Source organism: Cucurbita pepo, chromosome 1 (assembly GCF_057944985.1).
Source record: "Cucurbita pepo subsp. pepo isolate OVF chromosome 1, ASM5794498v1, whole genome shotgun sequence".
In the NCBI taxonomy this organism is placed as follows: Eukaryota; Viridiplantae; Streptophyta; class Magnoliopsida; order Cucurbitales; family Cucurbitaceae; genus Cucurbita; species Cucurbita pepo.
The window spans coordinates 12,970,644-12,994,618 of record NC_141798.1 but is presented as its reverse complement, the minus strand read 5'-3'; the positions used below and the strand labels follow the sequence as shown (position 1 = coordinate 12,994,618).

General features: G+C 37.5%; 3 protein-coding genes across 3 annotated transcripts; 2 read left to right on the top strand and 1 right to left on the bottom strand.

Moving 5' to 3' along the window:
* Positions 1-5,547: 5,547 nt before the first annotated feature.
* LOC111778555 (stromal 70 kDa heat shock-related protein, chloroplastic) lies at positions 5,548-9,201 on the top strand. The gene is made up of 8 exons (XM_023658457.2): positions 5,548-6,295; positions 6,534-6,786; positions 6,891-6,970; positions 7,067-7,209; positions 7,320-7,418; positions 7,579-7,768; positions 8,006-8,404; positions 8,490-9,201. Exons 1-8 carry the CDS (start codon positions 5,735-5,737, stop codon positions 8,883-8,885), a joined length of 2,121 nt encoding a protein of 706 aa, XP_023514225.2. The 5' UTR covers positions 5,548-5,734; the 3' UTR covers positions 8,886-9,201.
* Positions 9,202-18,116: 8,915 nt separating this feature from the next.
* Positions 18,117-19,753, top strand: LOC147794798 (uncharacterized). Its single transcript, XM_087127771.1, has 3 exons — positions 18,117-18,796; positions 18,973-19,032; positions 19,135-19,753. The coding sequence occupies exons 1-3, from the start codon at positions 18,155-18,157 to the stop codon at positions 19,462-19,464; spliced, it is 1,032 nt and encodes a 343-aa protein (XP_086983897.1). The 5' UTR covers positions 18,117-18,154; the 3' UTR covers positions 19,465-19,753.
* Positions 19,706-23,870, bottom strand: LOC147794797 (putative uridine nucleosidase 2). The gene is made up of 9 exons (XM_087127776.1): positions 23,558-23,870; positions 23,287-23,402; positions 23,102-23,161; positions 22,311-22,496; positions 22,129-22,233; positions 20,726-20,822; positions 20,366-20,473; positions 20,128-20,263; positions 19,706-20,039 (listed from the first exon to the last, which is right to left on the bottom strand). Exons 1-9 carry the CDS (start codon positions 23,604-23,606, stop codon positions 19,931-19,933), a joined length of 966 nt encoding a protein of 321 aa, XP_086983902.1. The 5' UTR covers positions 23,607-23,870; the 3' UTR covers positions 19,706-19,930.
* Between the last annotated feature and the right edge of the window lie 105 nt (positions 23,871-23,975).

The window sequence follows — 23,975 nt, the reverse complement described above, 5'->3', positions numbered from 1 at the left end:
ATGCTAAAAATACTGAGCAAAGATCGATGTTTTTCGAAATTTTGGTGGGGAATTCTCAAGCTTGATGATTTAGAATAGAATGTGGAAGGAAAGGAGAGTATAAAATAGAAAAAGGTGCTTAAAATCGAAACCCTTGTTTGCAAACCCTAATCCAGGACGATTTTTTAGGTCTCGCGCGAGTTCTCGGGTTTGATAGCGGGCAACGATCTTCGAAACCCGCCCGATGTAGGATTTTTTTCGTGATTTTCCTTCGCCAATGTACGCTTGACGCAAGTCCATCCTTTTCGGTGCGCGCAGCCCTCGCATGTCCCTTCACTATTTTTCTTCTTCCTCCTCAACGTTGCGATTTTCCACAAAATCGATTATTGATCTTTTTTTTTTTTTTTGTATTTTCGTATTTCTTTCTACTTAACTTAGATTAAAACGAACTCTTCACAAAATTTGTAGAGTTTGTATCCATGTATGCCTAGGTATTTTTCTTGTAATTTCTTTCTAAACATAGGCTCATATAATAGAGTCCAAAGTTAACTAAAAGTTTACAACTCACGGATCTGAACGAACGCCGAAACTCCTATCTTCGATCTGGATCAACCACAATTTCTTTCACGGATTATGAGCACAATCCTCCCTAGATTATCATACTCAAATTTGAAAAACTAACTCCTAACATTTTGCACAAATCTGAAAGAAATTCGAGAACAAAAAGTTCAAGAACCTACCTACAATTTTTCTTCGTTACTTGACAGTTTTGGATAATTCAAATATCCAGAATGTTCCACCTATAGTTTATGTGAAGGATTTGTGAAGAAAACTCGGCCTGAATCGGACTCCTCGTGATCGAATCGAAGGTTGCTTCCCTCTCTCTAGAACTTTCTCTCTCTCTATGCTTTTTCTTTTCTTTTCCTCTCTCTTCCTTTCTTTTGTTTCCATTTCTATTTCTTCTCTTATTTATCTTTTACTAGCCTCCACGTGAGGTGATTGATTTGCAAGGAGGGCAGAATTACCAAATTAACCCCGGGTTGGCTTTGATTGTTTTTCTAATTTTCCACTATTTTTCTTCTATATTTCTTGAGTTCTTGTTGTATTTCTAAAAAAATTTCTCTTCTATCTCATCCTTTAGCCTTGAAGACTCTTAATAAAATTCCAAAATTTTAAATTTAAAGGAAAAAAATTAGGTTTTAAGTTTCTTGTCGAGGCTCGATTGTTACAAATTCTCCCCTCAAAATATTTCATCCTTGAAAGTTGTTTATGCCTAATTACTGGAGTAGGTCATTCTCTTGTTCACTTTCCTTACCCATATTGCTACATTGTCTCGGCGGTAACTCTAACGGCCCATGACTACGGAAATCTTATCACTGCATTGAAGACGTATCAAACCTGATAGTCCTTTTGGGAACACTTCTTTGGGTTCCTTATGCATGTACATGTTTCAAACTCCTACGGTTCTTCTAAAGCTATCCCCGCCTCTCGTTGTGACGTTTCACCCGATTTAAATGTCACTACTTAAGTATAGCTATCTGTTAGGGTGTGATTAACATCACATAGTTACTTAGGCTTTAATCCAAGTGCACATGTCCATGTTCCTATCATCACAAAGTGATTTTGATTAACCTGAGAAAGCCTGAGCAATCTCAAGTCCTAGATCACATCTGTGAAGTCTGTAATGAAGTGGTCCATCCTAATCATCTTTGTACTAACCAACTCTAGTGCTAACCTTGTCAGTACAGTGGACACTAAATCGTACTCCTTGACCGTCCTCACACCTTATTTCAATTTACCTGATTCTTGGGTCTGACTCTCACTAGATAGTACTTCACTAGATAAACACCTTTGAACTGGGACTATATCACTAGTCCATCCATGATGTCGAGTATTTTTAGGCTGCCCTTTTGCTAAAGTGTATCATGTCTCTTAGCATGAGCGTGACACCATGTACTCGATACCATACAAGGCAACTTAAACATTGCAAGGTCGTCACCATAACCTCCAACCTCGTTTTTGTTGCACCCGTTTACCTACCGACCGAGTAGGATGAATCTTTCTTCTTCAAGAAAAAGGTCATAAATATAAATCCCAAATCAAAAAATTCTATGGAATAATGAAAGACAGAAAAATCCTTCGAATTGCAACTGGAGAAGGTCACTATCAATAACTAAAACTATTCAATTCAAGAACATGTCATGCAACTTCATAACGCCATAAAAACTCCCTTGAGGTAATGGTCGGCTAGAGGAGTGCTCAACTACTCCAGTGGTTGTCTTTGGTTGAATGATCTATATTGTATGGGCCTACTACATGGTCTGCACTGAGGAATACTCTATTCTCTAGGCTTACTACGTGGTCTCAATGAAGGCATGCATGGCATCTATAGTTATGGTCACCGAAGGCAGGGTCATAAGTAGCTAATCTGTAACGAGCCTAAATGAAGTGTGCCCTTTGAAGATTTCTTTTTCACTAGTTACGTGCCTCAAATTTCTTGAAAGCTCATTGGTAGGTTCTGAATCAAGTTAAATTTAGGTTAGTATCAAAACCAAGACAGAAAACAGTCGAACAGGAGTTAAATTGCGCTAAAAAGAGGCTCACGCACAAAGGGGGATCTTCCACGCACACAAACACGAGCGCGTACCGGCGCACATGGAGGGGAAACGCACGCTCTCGTTCTGCCACGTGGCGCAAGCGGGTTGGATCATCCATGATCGAGTGCATGGGTTCAAATCTTGGCGCACGCAGATTCCTTTCATTTTTTCTCGGTGCGACACGCGGTGATCATTGATTAGGTGTCGTATCGGATCGGTGTTTTATGTCTCACGCGGTTTCTCGGGTTTGGTAGTGAGTGTCGGTATTCGAATACTTCCCAACATAGGATTGTTTTCGTGATTTTCCTCCGCCAATGGACGTGTGGCACGCATCCATCCTTTCCAGCAACGCGCGTCCCTTTTCCCGCCTGACACGTGTCCTTTCGCCGTTCGTCTTCTTCCTCCTCAGCGCTGCGATTTTTCAGAAAATCGATTATTTTCTATTTTATTTGCATTTTCGTATTTCTTTCTGCTTAACTCTGATTAATACGATTCCTTCACAAAATTTGTAGAGTTTATATTCATCTATGCATATGTATTTTTATTGTAATTTATTTCTAAACATAGCTAATATTACAAAGTCCAAAGTTAGCCAAAAGTTTACAACTCATGAATATGAACGAACGTCAGAACTTCTATCTCCAATCTGAATCGACTATAATGTCCTTCACGAATTATGAGCGCAATCTTTCCTAGATTATCGTACACAAGTTTAAGAACCTAACTCCTAATATTTTCCACATATCTAAAAGAAATTCGAGAGCAAAAGCTCAAGAACTTACCTATAGATTTTATTCGTGACTTGATGATTTTGGACGATTTCAAGGTTCAGAAATGCTTCTCCTATAGGTTCTGTGAAGGCTTTGTGAAGAAAGCTCGGTCGGAATTGGACTCCTCGTGGTCTGATCGACGTTACTTCCCTCTCTTTCTAGAACTTTCTCTCTCTGTACTTCTTTTACTTTTCTTTTCCTCTTTTTTTTTTTTTTTTCTTTACATTTCTATTTCTTTTCTTTTATCTATCTTTTACTAACCTCCATTTTCAGGTGCTTAATGGGGAAGGAAGACAAAATTACCAAATTACTTTGACTATTTTTCTAATTTTCCACTATTCTTCTTTTATATTTTTCTTGGTTGTTGTTATATTTCTAAGCATTTTTCTCTTCTATCTCATTCTCGAAATTTAGCTTCTAACACTCTCAATAAAATTTCAGAAGATCGAATTTAATGGAAAAATTTAAGTTTTAAGTTTCTGGTCAGGACTCAGATGTTATAGATGTCAGAGAATAAGAAGAATTAACCGTGAAATGAGCTACAATAAACTCTTTCTTGGAAGTAAAAGTTTTTGGTGTTTGGAAATTTGACTTCATTGAATCATTTCCACCATCTAATGGATACTAATAAATCTTGGTGGTAGTAGATTATGTGTCCAAATGGGTAGAGGCAATACATTGGCAGTCAAATGTACCACACAAAAATGAAGAGAATTAGCCGCCCATGTATGACTCAAAGGATCCAAAGAAATAAACTAAAGGATTGAGCAAGGACAAGGATCTTAAGAAAGTCATTCCTATACCCTAACAAGTAATTTTAAGGAGTTAAGGCCTATGGAAAAGGATCATAAAGGAAAAAGTAAGCGAAAATGGCGAAAATGTCCATTTTCCAATTTTTAGAAACTTCCTGGATGTTTAATTCCTTATCTAGAAGGAATTTCTAGAGGCTCAAGAATTGAAAAATGACCCACAAGGGATGAAGAATTTTTAAAAAGAATTATGGAGTTTTCAAAAAAATAATAATAATATATTCTAAAAGTGGCAAATTACCAAAGTACCTCTGGAAGAGTGGATAATTACATAAATGCTGCTCTGGTCACAATCAAAGTATCTACTGTAACCATTTGCACAAAATCTTAGTGTTGGATCTCCTCCAAAATTGGATATGATCTAAAACACGCACAAATCATCACATCCAACAGCTAGTATTCAAAACCAAGGTTGGTAAGGCTCTGATCAGAGCAGATATTTCCGATGGATTATCCAGAAAGTTCTCGAGATTTCAACGTCGGTGGAAGCTTCCCCTATAAAGTCTGAAGTTGGGGCAATAGTTTGGAACAAGAATTGAGCAAGTTCGAGCAAATTCGAGAGCAATTCTCCACCATTTCCCTTCAAACTTGTTCGTACAGTTTCTAAACAAGATTACCCACAAGTTCTATGAAAGAATAGAGTGCTAAAGGTGCCTAGAAACCATTCCCCCAATCCAATCCTCCATTGAAGAGCTTCAAGAAAAACTTAAAAATCCAATCCGAGGATACACGATAATTCGTCGAGCAAGAACAATCCAATTAGTTTCTGCACCTCTAAGGAATGTTTCCATAGAAGACCATGAAGAGACATAACCTCAGGAACTGCTCAATTGAAGGAAATATGTTTCGGGTAAAATTTGGGAGTAAGTATTGAATTCCTATCTACGGTCGCTTTTCCTTCAAATTGAGGATTCCTTTAGCTTCAGAGGAAGAAGTTGAGTAACTTTGATGAAAGCAACGAGAGGTGAAATGTCGTAGAACAAGCTATCCAATAGATCGATTTTCGGGTGTTTCGAGTAACTTGTAGACCGAGAACGATTCTCCAAAATTGGGGACACATGCTCAAAGACGTCCCTCCAAGCCCTTTCCCCAAGTTTGGTGTCTTTTTATTTTATAAGGTAAAAAGGAAGGGGTAATTTAGTAAGAAAAGAAATTCAATTAAAGCATAAAGTGTAGTTGTATTTGGAGAAAAAAAAAAAGAGAATAGAAAAAGGCCCAAAACGGCCCAATTTGTAAAAAAGGGGAAAAATATTTAAATCCGAGGGTGTGAATGCATCCAATCCAGAGCGGAAGATTAGATGGGGGGAGATGATTATTGTAGACCCCAGGCCCCAACCCACGTGTCATTACCTAACCCTCACCTTTTCTTCCAAAACCCTTTCCTCCTCCTTTCTCTCCTCCTTCTCCTTCTATCACACCAAACTCAGTCTCCCCCCAATTTCCTAGCAACCTCCATTTTCATTCTTCTTCCTCCCAATTCTTTTCCATTTCTCCTCTCATCCCCCTTTCCTCCTCTCCTTTTCATTCTCATTTTACCTCCTTATTTTCTTCCCTTCTCCTCTGTAATTTCCTTCTTTTAATGGCTGCCTCCACTGCCCAGATCCATGCCCTGGGACCTTCTTCCTTCGCTCCGCCCTCCATTCGAACCTCTAACCATCTTCCTCCACGGACTGTGTTCTTCGGCCAAAGACTCGGCAATTCTTCTGCTTTTCCTACCGCCACTTTTTTTAAGTTCACGACCAATTTTAGCCGTAGGAGTTCCACTGTCAGGCCATTGAAGGTCGTCAGTGAGAAAGTTGTGGGAATCGACCTTGGCACCACCAACTCAGCAGTGGCGGCTATGGAAGGTGGGAAGCCGACTATTGTAACCAACGCCGAAGGCCAGAGGACGACTCCATCGGTGGTGGCCTACACTAAGAACGGAGACAGGCTTGTGGGTCAAATTGCGAAGCGACAGGCGGTAGTAAACCCTGAGAATACTTTCTTTTCGGTGAAGAGGTTTATTGGTAGAAAGATGTCGGAGGTGGACGAGGAGTCGAAGCAGGTCTCCTACAGAGTAGTGCGCGACGAGAATGGAAATGTGAAGCTGGAATGCCCCGCGATTGGGAAACAATTTGCCGCTGAAGAAATTTCAGCTCAGGTTACTTAATTGTTTTTTTTTTTCTTATCATCGTATGTTCATTTTTTGGCTTCAAATTATATGGTTGGTTATAATGGTGAACTGAAGATGGAAATTTCTTTAGATCTCTTTAGGATTACGAGCTTTGGTTATTGAATTTAACTCTATAATGCGTTGGGTTAGGTGAAACATAATCTATTATTCAAGCACGCTGAAAGATATTGTTTCTTTCTTTTTCACGCGTTTGGCGTTTGTTTAGGTCTTAAGGAAGCTGGTGGACGATGCTTCGAAATTTTTGAATGATAAAGTAACCAAGGCTGTGGTCACAGTGCCTGCCTACTTTAACGATTCCCAAAGGACGGCCACAAAGGATGCTGGTCGGATTGCCGGTCTAGAAGTTTTGCGTATTATCAATGAACCCACGGCTGCTTCATTGGCATATGGATTTGAAAGGAAGAGCAATGAAACTATCTTGGTGTTTGATCTTGGTGGGGGCACTTTTGATGTTTCAGGTACATTTTTTGGCGTTCATGGCTCCCTGGTTATACTTTTCCCTTTACGTTGCTATATGATATCGCATGTACTAATTCTGGAACCTCTTTTATTTTATATGTAGTGCTTGAGGTGGGTGATGGAGTGTTTGAAGTGCTATCTACTTCGGGAGATACACATTTGGGTGGCGATGACTTCGACAAGGTTGGATTTCTATTGGACTAACAATTTTACCAAGCATACTTTTTTTTACATATGCGTAAAGTTTGACAAATCTAAACCTCCTATGATTATATGCAGAGAATTGTGGACTGGCTCGCTGCAGATTTCAAGAGGAATGAAGGCATAGATTTGCTGAAAGATAAACAGGCTCTTCAGCGGCTCACTGAGACAGCTGAGAAAGCGAAAATGGAGCTGTCTTCTTTGACTCAGGCCAACATTAGGTACATAACATAATATCTATTCTAGTTGTCTGTTGTTGACCTGAATTGTTCTGTGTTTCTTTATCTTAATCTTTAATATTACACTTTGATAAATGGGAATTTTCTTTCAGTCTGCCTTTCATCACTGCCACGGCAGATGGGCCCAAGCACATTGAGACCACTCTTACAAGGGCCAAGTTTGAGGAATTATGCTCAGATCTTCTTGATAGGTACCTTCATTTTTTTCATTTTTTTTTTTTTAAAGAATGAATCTTAAATCGCTGACTGGCGAGATCAATTTATGAAACAAAATGTTTTAAGAACAAGGGAAAAGAAAAGTCGCACAAGCTTCTAACATATTATATTTGTTTTAATTGGTTTCTTACTTAGGCTTAAAACTCCAGTGGAAAATTCGTTGAGGGATGCAAAGCTCGCGTTTAAAGATATTGACGAGATAATTCTTGTGGGTGGATCAACACGTATTCCGGCTGTTCAGGAACTTGTCAAGAAGCTGACTGGGAAGGAACCAAATGTCACTGTCAATCCTGATGAAGTTGTTGCTCTAGGAGCTGCTGTTCAGGTAGGTTCAGAACTGCGCTTATTTGCTTGTCATTGTGTGTCTCTCTATTAACCTCACTTTCTGGTGGTAAATGTCTTCAAAGATATTGATGTCTTAAACCGTATAATTCGGGAACTCAATTAAGGAATGTTACATATGAACTTTCTTTAACCTATAATGGACGTGGAGGGTGATTTTATCAAATAAACCCATACATTTATATGTGATAGAAGAGTGGATTATTGTTGGTGTTTGTAGGCTGGTGTGTTGGCCGGAGATGTTAGTGACATTGTGCTGCTGGATGTGAGTCCGCTATCTTTGGGTCTTGAGACTCTTGGTGGTGTAATGACTAAAATTATCCCGAGAAATACTACACTTCCTACCTCCAAATCAGAGGTCTTCTCTACAGCCGCTGATGGACAGACCAGCGTTGAGATTAATGTTCTTCAAGGAGAACGAGAGTTCGTGAGAGATAACAAATCACTTGGTAGCTTCCGACTAGACGGTATACCACCTGCGCCACGTGGGGTTCCCCAAATTGAAGTCAAATTTGACATTGATGCCAATGGAATTCTCTCGGTTACTGCAATTGACAAAGGCACAGGCAAGAAGCAAGATATCACCATTACTGGTGCTAGCACATTGCCAAGTGATGAGGTACGATTTAAGGCTTTGCTGCTTTTGTGAGCCCATATTTTGATTGCCTTGTTAATGAACGGGAAGAAAAAATGTACGCACACAGGTGGAGCGAATGGTTAGCGAAGCGGAGAAGTTTGCAATGGAGGACAAGGAGAAGAGAGATGCTATTGACACGAAGAACCAGGCTGATTCAGTTGTGTACCAGACAGAGAAGCAACTGAAGGAGCTTGGAGACAAGGTGCCTGGGCCAGTGAAAGAGAAGGTGGAGTCAAAACTTGGGGAATTAAAGGAAGCTATTTCAGGTGGCTCAACCCCTGCCATTAAGGATGCTATGGCTGCTCTAAACCAAGAGGTGATGCAGCTCGGGCAATCCTTGTACAATCAGCCTGGTGCTACTGCTGGACCGAGCGCTGAAACCGAATCAGGGCCATCCGAAACATCGGGCAAAGGAGGACCTGAAGGAGATGTTATTGACGCCGATTTTACTGACAGCAAATGAGGACATTAAAATTGGTCCCCCCTCTTCTGGATAGAAATTTTTGGGTTCTCGTGAGGCTCAGATTTATATTGCAATTTGATTTTTGCGGGGCAGATCGGATTGGTGTGTTGGTTTAGTTGGGTGCAGAGGGTTTGTTATTAGCCACTGCCCCATGATATCAGTTTTATAAACTACGTGATCTCTGTAAGAGAAAAGAAAAATGCTTCTTTACAAAGGACTGGTATCAGCTAAAATTTGAGTGGCAGCTGTAACTTCCAAAATTTTCCTTCCAGATAATTTCACGGTACATGGCCACACTAACATGCGAGTTACACAACTTATAGGCTTTATGTAACCAAATTTGAATTGTGGATTGCTACATTCAGATGCAAAGTTCGAAAGAGTTTATATAAAATTTTCCTTTTGAATGAGGGGTGACACAATAGAGTTCAATATTTAAATGAGAAATACATTTGAATTTTGCATAAAAAAACAAAATAAATTGGAGGTTGGGTCAAATGCAAAATACAAAACCAATTGTTACATAATTCTTGAAGAATGCTTACTCATTAACGACTCTTATGAGTCTACAATATTTAGCTATATTTAGTAAGTAGCCTAACATTAGGCTTTGATCAATTTCTGCTATGATTAAATTCCACATCTCTAGGTCCTCAGTACCCTAACATTAGGCTTTAATCAATTTCGGCTATGGTTAAATACCACATGTCTAGGTCCTCAATGTCACAATCGCACTCTTGATGCCAGCGGACTTGTGATTGTGCGGCACTCACTTTTCAACCACAAGTGAGCTAAGCCAATTCGTTCTTACGTCGCCTACGGCCAAGCGATGTATGCTCGAGCCTCTGGCCTCGGTTTAAGGTTTAAGAAGAAGGTTTTAGAAAACGAGAGCAGAGAGAGATTTTCGAAAGAGAGATTTTGAAAGACACGTTGTATATGCAAGCAAGAGAGTAACAACAACGGCTCACAGTATATAACTATTGGTAGGACTAGTCATATCTAGGACATTTTGAGGCATTTCATGTCTAGACATGATTTTTCCGAGACGTCATACTTCCTAGAAATACAAAAGTAAAACACTAGAACATGGAAAGACATAAAGGGTTTGGCTTGTCATGGGCATGTGGCCATGGGCAATACGCCTTGGACGAGCATGACCGTGACACTCAGCTCTCTAGGACTAATTTGGGCCAATTTTGGTGGAGTATTTCACCCTTTATTTCTCTATTTCTTGAGCTTTGATATCATTTAGTTCATTACTGAACTACTAACCCTATCGAGGCGAGTTTATGAGCTAGCACTATCTAGGCACTCATAATCTCATGTGTCTCATACTCGGCTCCCTCAAGGCAAATTTATACCTAGCTTAATTTTCTAAGGTGTCTCCAGGATAAAGTAGTTTTCAATTGAATTGTTATTTCTCGTGTCATGCATCTATAAGGAGCGACCTCTAATTTTTTTTTTTTTCCAACTAATGAGCTGCTAAGACATTATGAAAAATACTCTTCGATATTGGTTTACTAAAATGGATTAGTTGGCGACTCCCTAATAGGGCACATCAGGTCATGTTGTCACAATAAGAGGAGAACCCTAGTGCATACCAATCTACTTCGTCCATGCAAACCCTTATTCCTACGGGCAAGTTCATGGCCAATGAGTAATTGGAGATCGTTTAATTGTCCTCAATCTATCTATGAGACATAAACTTATTATAGCACGACTCTCGCTAATCTGACTCCTAAAAAGTGCTAAGCACGACTGCAGCCCCCTATCATTGTGACAATAAGAGTGACTGATTAGACTACTAATCCTCATATTAACATAGAACTCTTTTGGGGGTGGCCTCATAAAATGGTACCACCATGCAAACTCTTGTTCCTCGTGACAATTTCACGATTAAGAGTTGAGGAGCCCCCTAATCATCTTCACATGGTAATCTCATTTAATTGAAGGTATGATGTCTGACACAACATTAGTCATCTATTGTTTAAGTTCATTATTTTAACGTGGCATCTAGTCCTTAAGTCCATTCAGTCATACTAGAGGATCTCCCGGATCCGTACTGTATTAATCAATCGTGAACCATCTCTACTAGCTAGACTCTATTATAGAATTTATGTGAACACAACTTTATAACACCTAAAAAGAAAGAAATTAGAAAGGCTTCATTCTGGTTCCAACTTCTTTGTGGAGTAATTTTGAACCATTTTCATAAAGAACCTGAGAGTTGAAAGTCAGTAAATCAAAGGATTCCAATTTTAGTTGTGCGTTCATCGACAAAAAAAAATCAGAAATTTAAACCCCAAAATTCTCCATTATTTCTAGAAATTAAAGCACGATTCTTGTCTCAATGATTTCACAGAAGAAAAAAAGATCTACAACTTTCAAGTAAAAATTAGGTTAGATCTAGGGCTAAAATGCACGATCCAAGTGGAAATTCCAATCACCAGAATCTGGGTAAACATGGTGAAACCCATGATGCCACAACCGGATTGTCACAACCCGCCACTTGTTAAAGACTTAAAAACATGAAGACACTTAAAAAGTGGTGTACTTCTGTATGACGCCTACTCCAAATCCACGTCCTAACCTCGGCCAGCTCCTTTTTTACTTGTAAAACATGGAGGGAGTACAAAGGCTCAATAAGTAGCCTATTTGTCTGCTATTAATCGTGTCCTTGCTATACTAGGGTACCACACTCTTTAACTTGTTTTGGTTCTTGTTGCAATTAGTTAGAAACTTAGGTTTTGTTCTTGAGTTACGAGTTCTTGTCATAATATAGCCATAGGACCTTAGTTCTTGGATTTTTGAGGTCTGAGCCTTCATTCTGATCTAAGGGTCTTAGTACTATAGTTCTGGGTTCTTATCTTCAGAACTTGAATCTTGATTCATGTTCTAGTTTTTTTACCGTTGTCTTGTTTTTGGTTATTTTCTATGTTCTTGTTCTATTCTCGTTTTGTTCTCCAAGATACTCAAAGATACTCACCCTAGGATTTACGGTACAAGTCATGAACCTTACAACCTATGTCCGAGGCTTCATATGTTCCAAGCGCCACAATCTTAACCTACATCCAAGGCTTCATGCGTTCCAAGCAATGTAGTTTGAACCCGCATTTAGGGCTTCATGCATTCCCTGAGATACGGTCTGAAAACCTATGCTTAAGGCTTCATACGTCCAAAATGGCATAGTCTAAATACCTAGACTCAAGGCTTCTTACGTTCCAAGCGCGTAGTCTGAAAACCTACGTCCAAGGCTTCATGTGTTCCAAGCGACGTAGTCTGGACCCGCATCCAGGGCTTCATGCGCTCCTTACGGTACAGTCTGAAAACCTATGCCCAAGGCTTCATACGTTCCAAGCGGCATAGTCTAAATACCTAGCTCATGGTTTCTTACGTTCCAAGTATCGTAGTCTAAAAACTTACGTCCAAGGCCTCATGCATTCCGAGCGACATAGTATGAACCCGCATCCAGGGTTCCATGCGTTTCCTACGATACAGTCTAAAAATCTATGTCCAAGGATTTGTTACAAACAACATAGTCTAAATACCTACACTCAAGGCTTCTTATGTTTCAAGTAGCGAAGTCTTAAAACCTACCTCCAAGGCTTCTTACATTCTAAGTGATGTAGTCTGAGTCATGATCATGTTTTACCGTGTGAGGTCTAGGTTTTGAGTCTGAGGATCTTGGTCCATTATCCTTGAGTGATACCTAGCATTCTTCTTATCCCAATAGATGTAAGGCTTGTGTTGGTATTTGATAAGAATCACGGTGTTCTAAATGTTCCAACTAGACCTATTACACGGTCCAAGGCCAAGAAGATTCAACAAGCATTCATTCTTCATCTAGAAAATTGGATAGACTCGGTTCAATCATTATTTCATGTGTTACAAGCTGATTTGATTGAGAAACGATCATTTGGATCTTCATAAATGAATATTTGCACCATTGAAGTAGGAGATGAAGTTGCTATAAATTGCACTTAATTGATAAGTTGTTAGAAAACTTTATTTATTATTTTTAATTTCATAATTCTTGTAATGAGCAAAAGGGTGGAAGTTATTGGTCAAATTGACTTCTTTTGTTGAGATTTAAGGGATCGGGATTAAATTATGGCCACTAACTTTTTTAGTGGGCATTTGAAGAATTGAAAGTTAGGCTATAAATACCCACAAATTATTATGTAAAAGGCAGATTTATGATGAATGAAATTGATCTCTCGAGTTGAGACTTTCTCCCTGAAATTCGAGCATCATCTTTGTCGTTTCTAAGTTTCAAGCAATTCTTGTGATAGATTGTATCTGAGTCATTCAATTAAGCCTTGGTCATCGATTGTGGGGTGACTCAATTTAGAACAAAGTTTCAAATCTTGCTTTTAGATCTTCGATGTTGAGAGGTAATCTAATTCTAGCCTTATCTATTGGTTGATTCGAATTTTTTATAAGGAGGTATTAATTTCTCTAAGGTTTCAAATCTTACTTTAGATCTCTGATGTTGAGAGGTAATCTAATTCCAGCCTTATCTATTGGTTGATCCGAATTTTGTATAAGGAGGTATTAATTTCTCTGATTCAAGGGTTGTTGCTTCAACAAAAGCTTGGATCGTTAGACTGAGGATTAGGGTTCCCTTTATTAATTTGGTATTAGAGCCTAGGTTGCTTCAACAAACTCCAAAAGGCTCTCTACAGATTAAAACAAGCACCTAAAACCTGGTTAGTCGAATAGAATCCTACTTCATCAAGGAATGATTCAAAAGCAATTCCAATGAGAAAACACTCTTCATCAAGAGGAAGTGAGGTAAAATTCTTATTGTAAGCATTTATGTTGATTATTTTTTATTTACTAGAGACGATGAAAAATTATTGGAGGAGTTTAAACGTTCCATGAAGAAAAAGTTTGATATGATTAACTTAGGTCAGATGTGATTTTTCCTTGGAATAGAGGTAATACAAAGATTAGATGATATTTTTATACGTCAAAGAAAGTATGCTGCTGAAGTTTTAAATCGATTTGGCATAGAGAATTACAATTTTGTTTGTAATCCCATTGTTCCAGGACAGAAAATTGGCAAAAATGAAAATGGTTCAAAAGTAGATGTAACTTTGTATAAACAAATAGTGGGAAGTTTGATGTATCTTACAGCTACTCATCCTGATCTCATGTTTGTTATAAGTTTGAATAGTCGTTTTATGGCATGTCCAACACAACAACATTTTACCGCAGCTAAAATGGTTTTAAGGTACTGGAAAGGTAGCTTAGATTATGGTGTATTTTATAGAAGGGGAGGAGTTAGTGATTTAATTGGATTTACTGATAGTGACTATGCTGGAGATATAGAAGATAGCAAGAGTACTTCAGACTATGTGCCATGTTAAGCTATTTGGATGAGGAGGATACTCAAAGAGATTGGTCACCTCAAATAGAAGAAACAAAGCTAATGTGTGATAATACTTCAACTATTAAGCTATCCAAAATCCAGTTCTACATGGACGTTCCAAACACATGAGAGTAAGATTTCACTTTCACTTTCTCAGAGATCTTACAAAAGAAGGAACCGTTAATTTATTATTTTGTGGTACCCGAAATCAACTTGTTGATTTGTTGACAAAACCTCTCAAATTATAAGCATTTCATAAATTGTGAGAATTTGGTGGGCAAGTTTTTATGACTCTAATTCTTGATAAAGAAAAGAATAAGTGAAGGGGAGGATGGTTAGAAGAATTTGATGATGTGAAAATAGTTAAATAGAGATTTTTTTTTTTTTTTTTTTTTTTTTTTGGACAGAGTACTTTTAGCTATTTAGTTTAGCTACTCTGTAAGATTTGTGGTTAGTTTGTATTTGTAAGGTTATTTGTTACGCAATAAAAGTGAGGTTAAATATTCAATAATATTATTACTTGAAAATCCAATTCTTTATCATACAAACCGCATAAATCACATATGAAATAGTGACATAGCATAGCGATCTAAACATGGATACCTAGTCGTAAATTCATTTCTTTAACTCTTGCGTATGCGTTTTAGTAAACATACATAATGACATTCGACCTGTGTCATCTCAGCTCGTTCTATACTCAAACTTGTATAATCACTTTCCTATAACATGCTTTATTGTTGAGATATATTATTTATGGAATATATCTTAGATATAATATTCTTCCATTTATAATTTGATTTAGAGTATATTTTATTTTATTATCGGTATTTAATTATTTTATATTTTACTCATTTGTACTAGCTTGTATCCTATTAAAATGATATCAATATCAATGATAATACACACCTTCTCAATTCTATTTTCTATCTCATTCTTAACATTTATATCAAAATAAAGAAATGTTCTCAATGTCGATCACATCATAGCACAATAGTTCATTCATCGATAAACGTGCATCCTAACATTTAACGTGCTCCTACTTACATCCAACTCATTTCATACTCAAGTTTCTATGACATACTTCTCATATCCTACTTTCATACATACTATGAGAATAGTTAAATCCAAAGTTCTGAGGTGCCACTTACTTGAGAATGTGTGACACTTTTCGCTCGGGTTCGGATCTTCTAAAAAATCTCAAATTCCATCAAACTTCTCAAATATGTCCTAAATTAAGTCCAGAGAATAAAATTAGTGAAAATGGCTCCAAAAATCGACTCCGATAGGTTAAAAACCATAAAAAGAGGAAAAGAAAAAAAAAATTGACCTTTGACTGGTCAACGCTGAGTCAGCTGACCATTCATGTGACCCTTGCTATCGTTATGTAGGTTTATCCCGAAGTTAACAAAGAACTTAGCCCAAAAGTCCTCCCTCTCAAAAATGCACAAGCAGACAAATACAGACAAATACAGACCTCAGAAGAAGAAGAGAGGGCAAAATGGTACAAAGACCTTTTTAGGATTAGATCATAAATAAATTGTTCATTAGAGAATGAATGATACTCAAGGGGTAAGATGTAATTATAGGAATAAAATGAACTTGTAACTCAGCTGTAATTACGAACCCTTATAAGGCAAGTCACTTGTTTATAATGTTTGTACTCATAGACACAACTTGTCATACAATGCATAAGAGTTCGACTATAAGTCTATAATAGTGTGAATATCAAGTTGAGTTAAGGTCTTTTATTGACTCTCTATGTGTACGTGGCGAGTATTTTTCATCCTCAAAACTGAATAAAATTTTATGAGTACTACAAGTCTACACAAATACATTTCAAATAAAGTTGCAATTATTATTGATTATGTGTTGGGATTAAAGTCTATCACACATATTGCTATCATTTATAGACTTATATTAAATATAGACTATACTTATGAATTCTATGATGGAGTAACAACATAAATGCAATATTTTATTTGATTTTATTTGTTATTTAGAATATTAAACCTTACTAAAACGCTAGGAGGTTCAAGAAAAGAAATTCTATCCTCCCCTATTTTGAGGGATAAAAGAGTTATCATTTTAATAGCAATCTTTATCATTCTATCGTTCACTGTGAAAAATAACTATCGAAAACTTAATCATAATTAATCCCCAAAAAGAATTACACTCGTCTTTCTTTTTTTCTCTGCAGTTCAAAATTTGAGTTTTGCAATACTATTAGGGCTCAAAACTTGCATTTTTCATTTTTTTTTTCTCTCATATTTGAAGTATTAAATACTAATAGTAAATTTTGATCTCAATTTATCATCTCTCTCGACTATAGGGCATGAACAGTGTCGATTATACCACGATCTCATGTAATAGACTACAACCTTGATTTGATAAGGTTAACTATTCTCACACCTAGTTTTCTCATATTTTATGATAAATAGTTTTAAAAGTGAAGAAAATTGTCTGCACAAATTCTTTTATATACTCTCACGATCTCATTTTTGTAGGCTTTAAATTTTGGACCATAATTAAAAAGACAAAAGGGAAAGTAGATAAAGTAAAAAAGTAAAATAAAACACGATACAATTTTGCAAACTTTTAAATAACCAACATTAAATTAAAAATAATCAAAATTTGATTACAAATGGACCGTATTCAAATTTAATTGTAAATGAGGAATGGGAGGGAGATACAAGTTCATATAAATGAAAAAAAATGCTCGAGGTACGTAGATAGGAATGAAGTCTTGGGAGGACCTCCTCTACGATCATGCAGCTCTCAAAGACTCCTGCACATCGACAATCACATGGAAAAAAAAAATAGGATCAATATAAAAATACTAAATAAGCAAGATATTTGTAGACTATGGTTATGGTTTTGTTGTTAGTTATTCTATTATATTATCATGGGGGTTTTCTATAACTTTAAAAAAATTGGATTAAAGTTTTTATTAATACAAAATAATATTAATGTATTATGAGAGTCGCTTATTGTTGTAATTTCTAAAATAATTAACCATTTCATATATAAATATATTAAAGTGAAAATGGGAAGAGAAAAACATGCATCCACGTGGCAAGTCCATAGTCCTTGTAGCGTTGGGTATATATACACATTTTAAAAATTTATTTGTAGTGCAATGTTGTTTTGAATTCTGCTTCTTGCTAATGTTGCTCCTCCTCCACTCTTAAGCTCCGCATCCATCCTCATTTTCCCTCCTCTTGCCCTACGCGACGCCAAACAACAAATGTTAACGCTAATTTCTCTCTCACAATCCAATCCTCTCAACTGCGGATTCTAATCTCTGAATCATTCCGACTCCGAATTTTGATTTCCAGGTACGTCTTCTACTCATTTCCTTACACTCAAACCACACTCTTCCGGCTGCGTTCTGTTCCATCTCCAACAATTTCAAATCAATCTTCACGATATTATTTTGTATTCTGCCGGTGTGAGTTCGAATTGAAGTTCAGCCTTCACGTTTTCCATTTTGGACTCTGCACCGATCTGCACTTTCCTTTCAATTGACGACTTGTTCACAACGTGTGCATCTTAATTTGCGTTTTGAATGGAGCCCTAACATGTTTGATCCTATCATTTTGAATGAATTATTTGCTCTGGAAATGACTGGTTAGATCTTCTCTGTTCTCTGTTTTAGCATCTGAATCTTATCATCCGCTAATTTCTGTAAGTTCAATTCACCGATTCCTTGGAGAGTACTGCATCAGGATTGAACAAATCTCTGTTTCGAAATATTAGGGACATGAGCCTGTACATTAATTCTACGTCGCCAATGAACACTTCAAAATGCTGATAGATCTTCTTTTCTCTGTGCATAAAATTGCCGTTGATTAGTTTATCAATTTTTATCAGAAATTTCAGGTTCTTTTCCTGACTCATGGAAGATCGCCAGGGCAAGAGGAGCTCCAAAGCGGCAATCATCAAAGGCCTAAACGCTACGGTTCGGCCGATCAAAATTCAGATGGACAATCACCTCGTAATCGGCGGGACCGGACACTATCACCAAGAAACAAACTCCAAAATTCCAACAATTCTTGATCGTTACGCCGAGAAGCATGACCGTTCAACACCGATCGTAAGTTACTTCCGCTCTCGATCTCCTGTGGTAGGAAAATTACCATCCGTCGGCGACACATTTTCTACTCCGGTTGCGGACGTCATCAATGCCAACTACCGGTCCTCTATTATCAACCACTTCGCTAGCAGCACTTCCGGAAGCAGTAGCTTCGGTTCTCGGAGAGGAGGATCGTCTTTGTCGCCACTTTCGGCTATAGAGAATTTGGAAACGACACCTGTAAGGTCTCCACAAATTTATGGGACTCCATTGAAGGTCCATGAGGAAGTGATAGTAATGGATGAAATTTTGATCAGTTCGGTCCATGGAGGAGCGAAGACATTGAAGTCTGCCTTAGATTCCGGAAGCGGCGGTGGTTCATCGTTGAGCAAAAATCAATACAGAACGGACATTTGCCGCTCCTGGGAGGATTCTGGAAGCTGCCGCTTCGGGCACAAATGCCAGGTTAGTTATCTTGTCCCCACTGTAATGATACGATCTGAATAACTTCAATTTATATGCGGAGTATGCATACTTTTCTTCGAACAATTTTCTCAATCAGACGCGTTAAATTTTTGGGAAAAACATTGATCTGTATTAAAATGGAGTTGGGTTTTGTAATTTGTATGTGCTATTTGCAGTTTGCACATGGAAAGGAGGAGCTTCGGCCTGTTCATTTACCTCTTAAAACCAAACCTAAGGTAAGGTACCATCGACGTGTGATGATTAAATGTAGTGCAAAATTTGTTGGAATAAAAAAAAAAAAAAGAAGTTAGATTTCGCATATTTCTTTGCTACTACAGTTTGGTGAACCATATTTGACGCATGGTCTCAAGTCCCGCAACAATCATTCACTAACAGGAATAGCTGCAACAACGCAATCGAACTCCCTCGATATCACCTTCAAAACTGAACTTAGCAGAAGAGGTCATTCAATAAATTCAATACACAACCTGAACACTGATTGGTCACCCGAAGATGATGACATTGAAGTTGTTGTCCCCGAAACAAAGTCCACAAGGGGAGATGTAGACCAACACATCCATGAGGTTCTTTATGGTTCCACCACTGAGAGAACCAAAAAGAGACTTCTAGTTTTTGTTCAACTTTGCTCATCCCAACAAGAAGAATAGGGAGGGCCAAAGTTTTTTCCATCTTAAACTCATTTCTCAGAAATGCATACACCATTTTGTTTTGAAACACTCATACTTAGCTTATGCACATGTGCATACTTTGCATGTGCATACTTTGATGTGTACGTGTTCTTCTTCCAAGGAAAAGGTTGTGTTGCTACTTAGTTACAGTGTATTACCTATTAAGCCAAGAATTCAATTCTGACTGCCTTCCAAGAGATATTACTCTCGGCAAACAAAATGATCCTAAACCCATTCTCATTTCCATAAGACAACTTTTACATCCAAATTAATTACTGTATCTCGAGCGAAATCATTCATAACAGAAGAAACACAACACAATGATGATTGATGATTATTATTGAGTGAGATTCTTTTCAAAATGACTTTGAATATAGGCCTCCGATATAAAACATTCCATTCCTCCATATGCAAGGAATTCCTTATTGCAACTTTTATATATACTCTACGAGTCGATAAGTCGGTCCATCACCAATTTCACAACGGCCGGGGCATCCACTGTGACCGCCACCTTGACGGTGGGTTTATCACACCATTCACTCACTTCACCAAACCTGGTTAGTTCCAATATTAACCACAATTACCTGATTGTTGTACAAAATACTGGTAAGCTGGGGAAATAGGTAACCCAAATACATTTACCTTTTCTTATTGTTGTACAAAATTGTGAGTCCTCTTGAGATGCCCGTTGTCTGGACTCGAACTACGCCCTCCGTGTACGTGAAAAGTGAGGGATCGACAGCCGCTAGCACAGTTGCTGGATCATGGAGGTAAACCCCTGCACGCATATTAGCAGCAGCAGTAGCAAACAAGTCAAACAATGTGCAGCTGAATCTGATGGCTTATTGTGGACGGACCCTATTTTATTCAGTAGCCTCACCTTTTGTTTCATATGCATACCTGTGGTAGGAGAAATAAATATCTAAAATTTTGCAGAGATACTTGGCAAATTTCCCATCTGATCTTCCCAATTTGTCACGATCCGCCTCTTAAATTGTTTTGTGAAACACGGCATACCCATATTCAAGGGGAAATAAACATGATTATATTGACTTATAAATACATCTAACCTTACTCATGTCTTCTACAAGCTGATTGACATTACTTACAGAACAAACCAAACTTATCACCAAAATATAGGCTGAAATGTTTCTATGTTCAAATCAACGCAAAATATGCAGAAGAGCATTTAAAAAGTTTATTACTTAACTCATCAGAATATACCATGAAATAAGATTACCTGTCATGATAACTTGATGCGTGACATTTAGCCCCACAACTAACACGTCTGCTCCACTTGTGAATACCATATCTGCAGCTTCAGGATCCCCAAATATCTATTTCTCCAAACTCAAGTATATATTAACTCAAAATCCATTGTTCATATGAAGCATATCATGATACTAATGGACTAGGAACAAATCAGTAAGTATTTCATAGACCAGCATTGAAAAAAAATATATACACATAGATTAACACCAAAAAAGGGCACACCAAGAAGCTGGGTCATATTTAATCATTTCAAATAGTTCTTACCACAAATCTCTATTTACATCAAAGATTCTCTGGTTTCCTTTTTCCACAAACCCTATAAAGTAGTGGGGTATCTTATTCGATCCAAAGGATTTCAGCTTTCTTATTCGATCCCCCACCGCAAAGCACATAATAATGTTGGTTTTTTCTTTTTTTCAGGAAGTTGAGAGTCCAAGAAACCTGGAGGCCTTGAAATAGAGACTCCCACATTTTCCTGCTTGAGAATCAATGAAAAAGTAAATGGTTCACATTTTCTTGTCCTTAAAAATAGAGACTAAGGTCTTCTTTTTGGAAGCCTTTCAGCCAAATCGAATCCCTCTATATAGGCCAATCAGACCATAATATTGACCTTTTTGAGACATAAATTTCCAAAAGGCAGACAAAAAGCTCTTTTGCATGTACCTGCTACTTCCCTGCAACAAGCTTAACTAAAATTTCGGCCATATCCAATTTCAACTCACTTTCAGTTATTGAAGTTCCTTTAAGCTGCTTCAATAATTCACAAAGCCCCCCACCCTCTTCACCTCTAAGATTTTCCTTTAACAAGTATTCTCCACAATTTGGAATAATTCTCTTGAGATTCAGAAACAGACAACTCTATTTGGTGAAATCTCAAAAACTTTAGTCTATTCTCTTTGCTATTTTCATCTCTACCTGTTCCCAAAATCTATTCTTCTCCAAATATTCCATTTTAACTTTCATGACCTCTTTCCCTTCCCTACAGTTCATTGTTTCTGTAATCAAATATAAAACACTAATAAAGTTTAGGTGTAAAAGTAAACATTTATGGAGGATGGATAAACATTTAGCTTTCTACCAAGGATTTTAGATATTTTGTTAGATTTAAGTGTACGAAAGCAAAAATGAATTTTGTTTCCTGGCATTATAAAGCCCTCTGTTTTAAAGCGGTAGATTCAAATCCACAAAACCTCTTTGATACATAATAGTAGGATACACAAGATAGAGAAGTGCAGTTTCAAGCTTAAAAATGGTGAAATGTAGGATACACAAGGTAGAGAAGTGCAATTTCAAGCTTAAAAATGGTGACAGGGGAAGCAGGCAATGAACTCACAAGAGTTGTTGTCGCATTAAAAGAGTGAAGTAACTTACATTGGCTTCTGCTGCAGGATTTACATTTCCATTTACGAAAAATGCACCACCAAGAATAATAATCTTCCCAATTTTCTTTGGAAATCCGGGATCCAATTGCAAAGCCTATATCAACCTTATGTGGGTAAATTATAGCGAAGTAATGTGAAAAATACATTTTTACTAGGAATTTAGAATCAGACCAGTGCAATATTTGTTAGTGGTCCTAGAGCCACAACTGTTACTTCTCCAGGGTAAAGATTTGCCTGTTCAACAAGAAAAGCAGCTGCCGACTGGTCTATCGGCTTCCCATTTGGAGGTGGAAAATTTTGGTTGCCAAGTCCATCGGCCCCGTGGACAAAATCAGCAACACGAAGTTTTGTACCTTTCTTCATACGAATAACATATCAAGTTAACAAACATTACAAACAAAAAGGACAAAAGAGAAAACATTCAGACGTCAATGAGTTACATTTTTGTATAGACATCTCGCATATATGAGAAAGAGAATTATAATAGGTGTTGCATTAGCTAATTAATGAGGCAAATATCATGTTGAAAACAATACAATAATATTCTAACCATAAATATGGATTCCAAAGGCTTTTACAGATTAAATACATAAAATTTCCACCTACAAAGGGTACGAAGAGCCAACATTTATCTCAAAATGTCAATGAAACTATCAAAGTTCTGAAGTTCAAAATCTTCCAGTATTCCTCACCCCCATGAATATGTCCATAAATTTGGTATTTCCACATTCACATCAAAGTAGACAAATTTTGAAAACAACATTCACAACCTTAGCTATTTGGACGCCACAGAGTTTTCTTGGAAGCTTTTAGTGTTGAACCAAAAGAGTGGAGAATCAGTAGATGTTAGACAAAGCACCTTGACAGAAGAAAGTCCTATTCAAACAATCAAATTCAAAACTCTACTAAACAAGTAGAGCACATGATACGAGAAGCAGTGGATGTAAGATAATGGAGTTTACAGTTATTGTGACGTGCGATCCTTCAGCCACTGGGATGTCAGTCCTACCCGCAATCTCCAACTGATGAACCAACAAAAATTAAGATGAGATAAGCAAAGGGGAACCAAAAAAGTAAGAGAAAGAAAAACAAGAGATGAACAATATTAAGCAAAGGTATGATTCTTATGTATTCATAAGTGACTCACCAGATGCAAGGCATTTCTTGTGGAAAGAGTAGTATAAACATTCCCAAAAATAGTGGTTAGTCCAAGCACATCCAACTCTGGGGATTGTAAAGCCAGAAAAATGGCCATAGCATCATCTACAGATATATAACTAACTTCATCAGTAAAATACTCTGCCCCAACCAGATGGACTTGAAAAATCGATTCAATTAGGATCGAAATGAATAGAGATGGAGCAATTTAGGTCTGTGTTAAACATAATCGATGAGAAAAAAGAAATGAAAAAAATTACCGATGCCAGGGTCAGTGTCGATGATAGTCTTCTTGCGGGAATCGGCCATGGATTTTGAGAAGAGAAGAAGGCTAATGTGGATCGGGGTGTGAAGAAAGAGAAGAAGGGATCAAGATGAGAAGGATGAGATGGTTAACATTTTGTTGTCAGGATCTTCCCTAATTAAATATTGTAACCATCAAGATGAGAAGGATGATCTCCTCGAAATTCAGTGGAAAAGTGAAAAGGAAAGCGAAAAGCTGATGGCCTTTTCGTGTTCACCCGCCATTGTAGAAAGGGTGGAATTCCACCACTACCACCACCAGATATGAAGACAAGATTCATTCTCCATTCAAAATGCAACACCTAGGTTACGACATAATATATAATATATTTACATTATTTGAATGTCTTTCCTCATTTTTAATGTTTTAGGGCT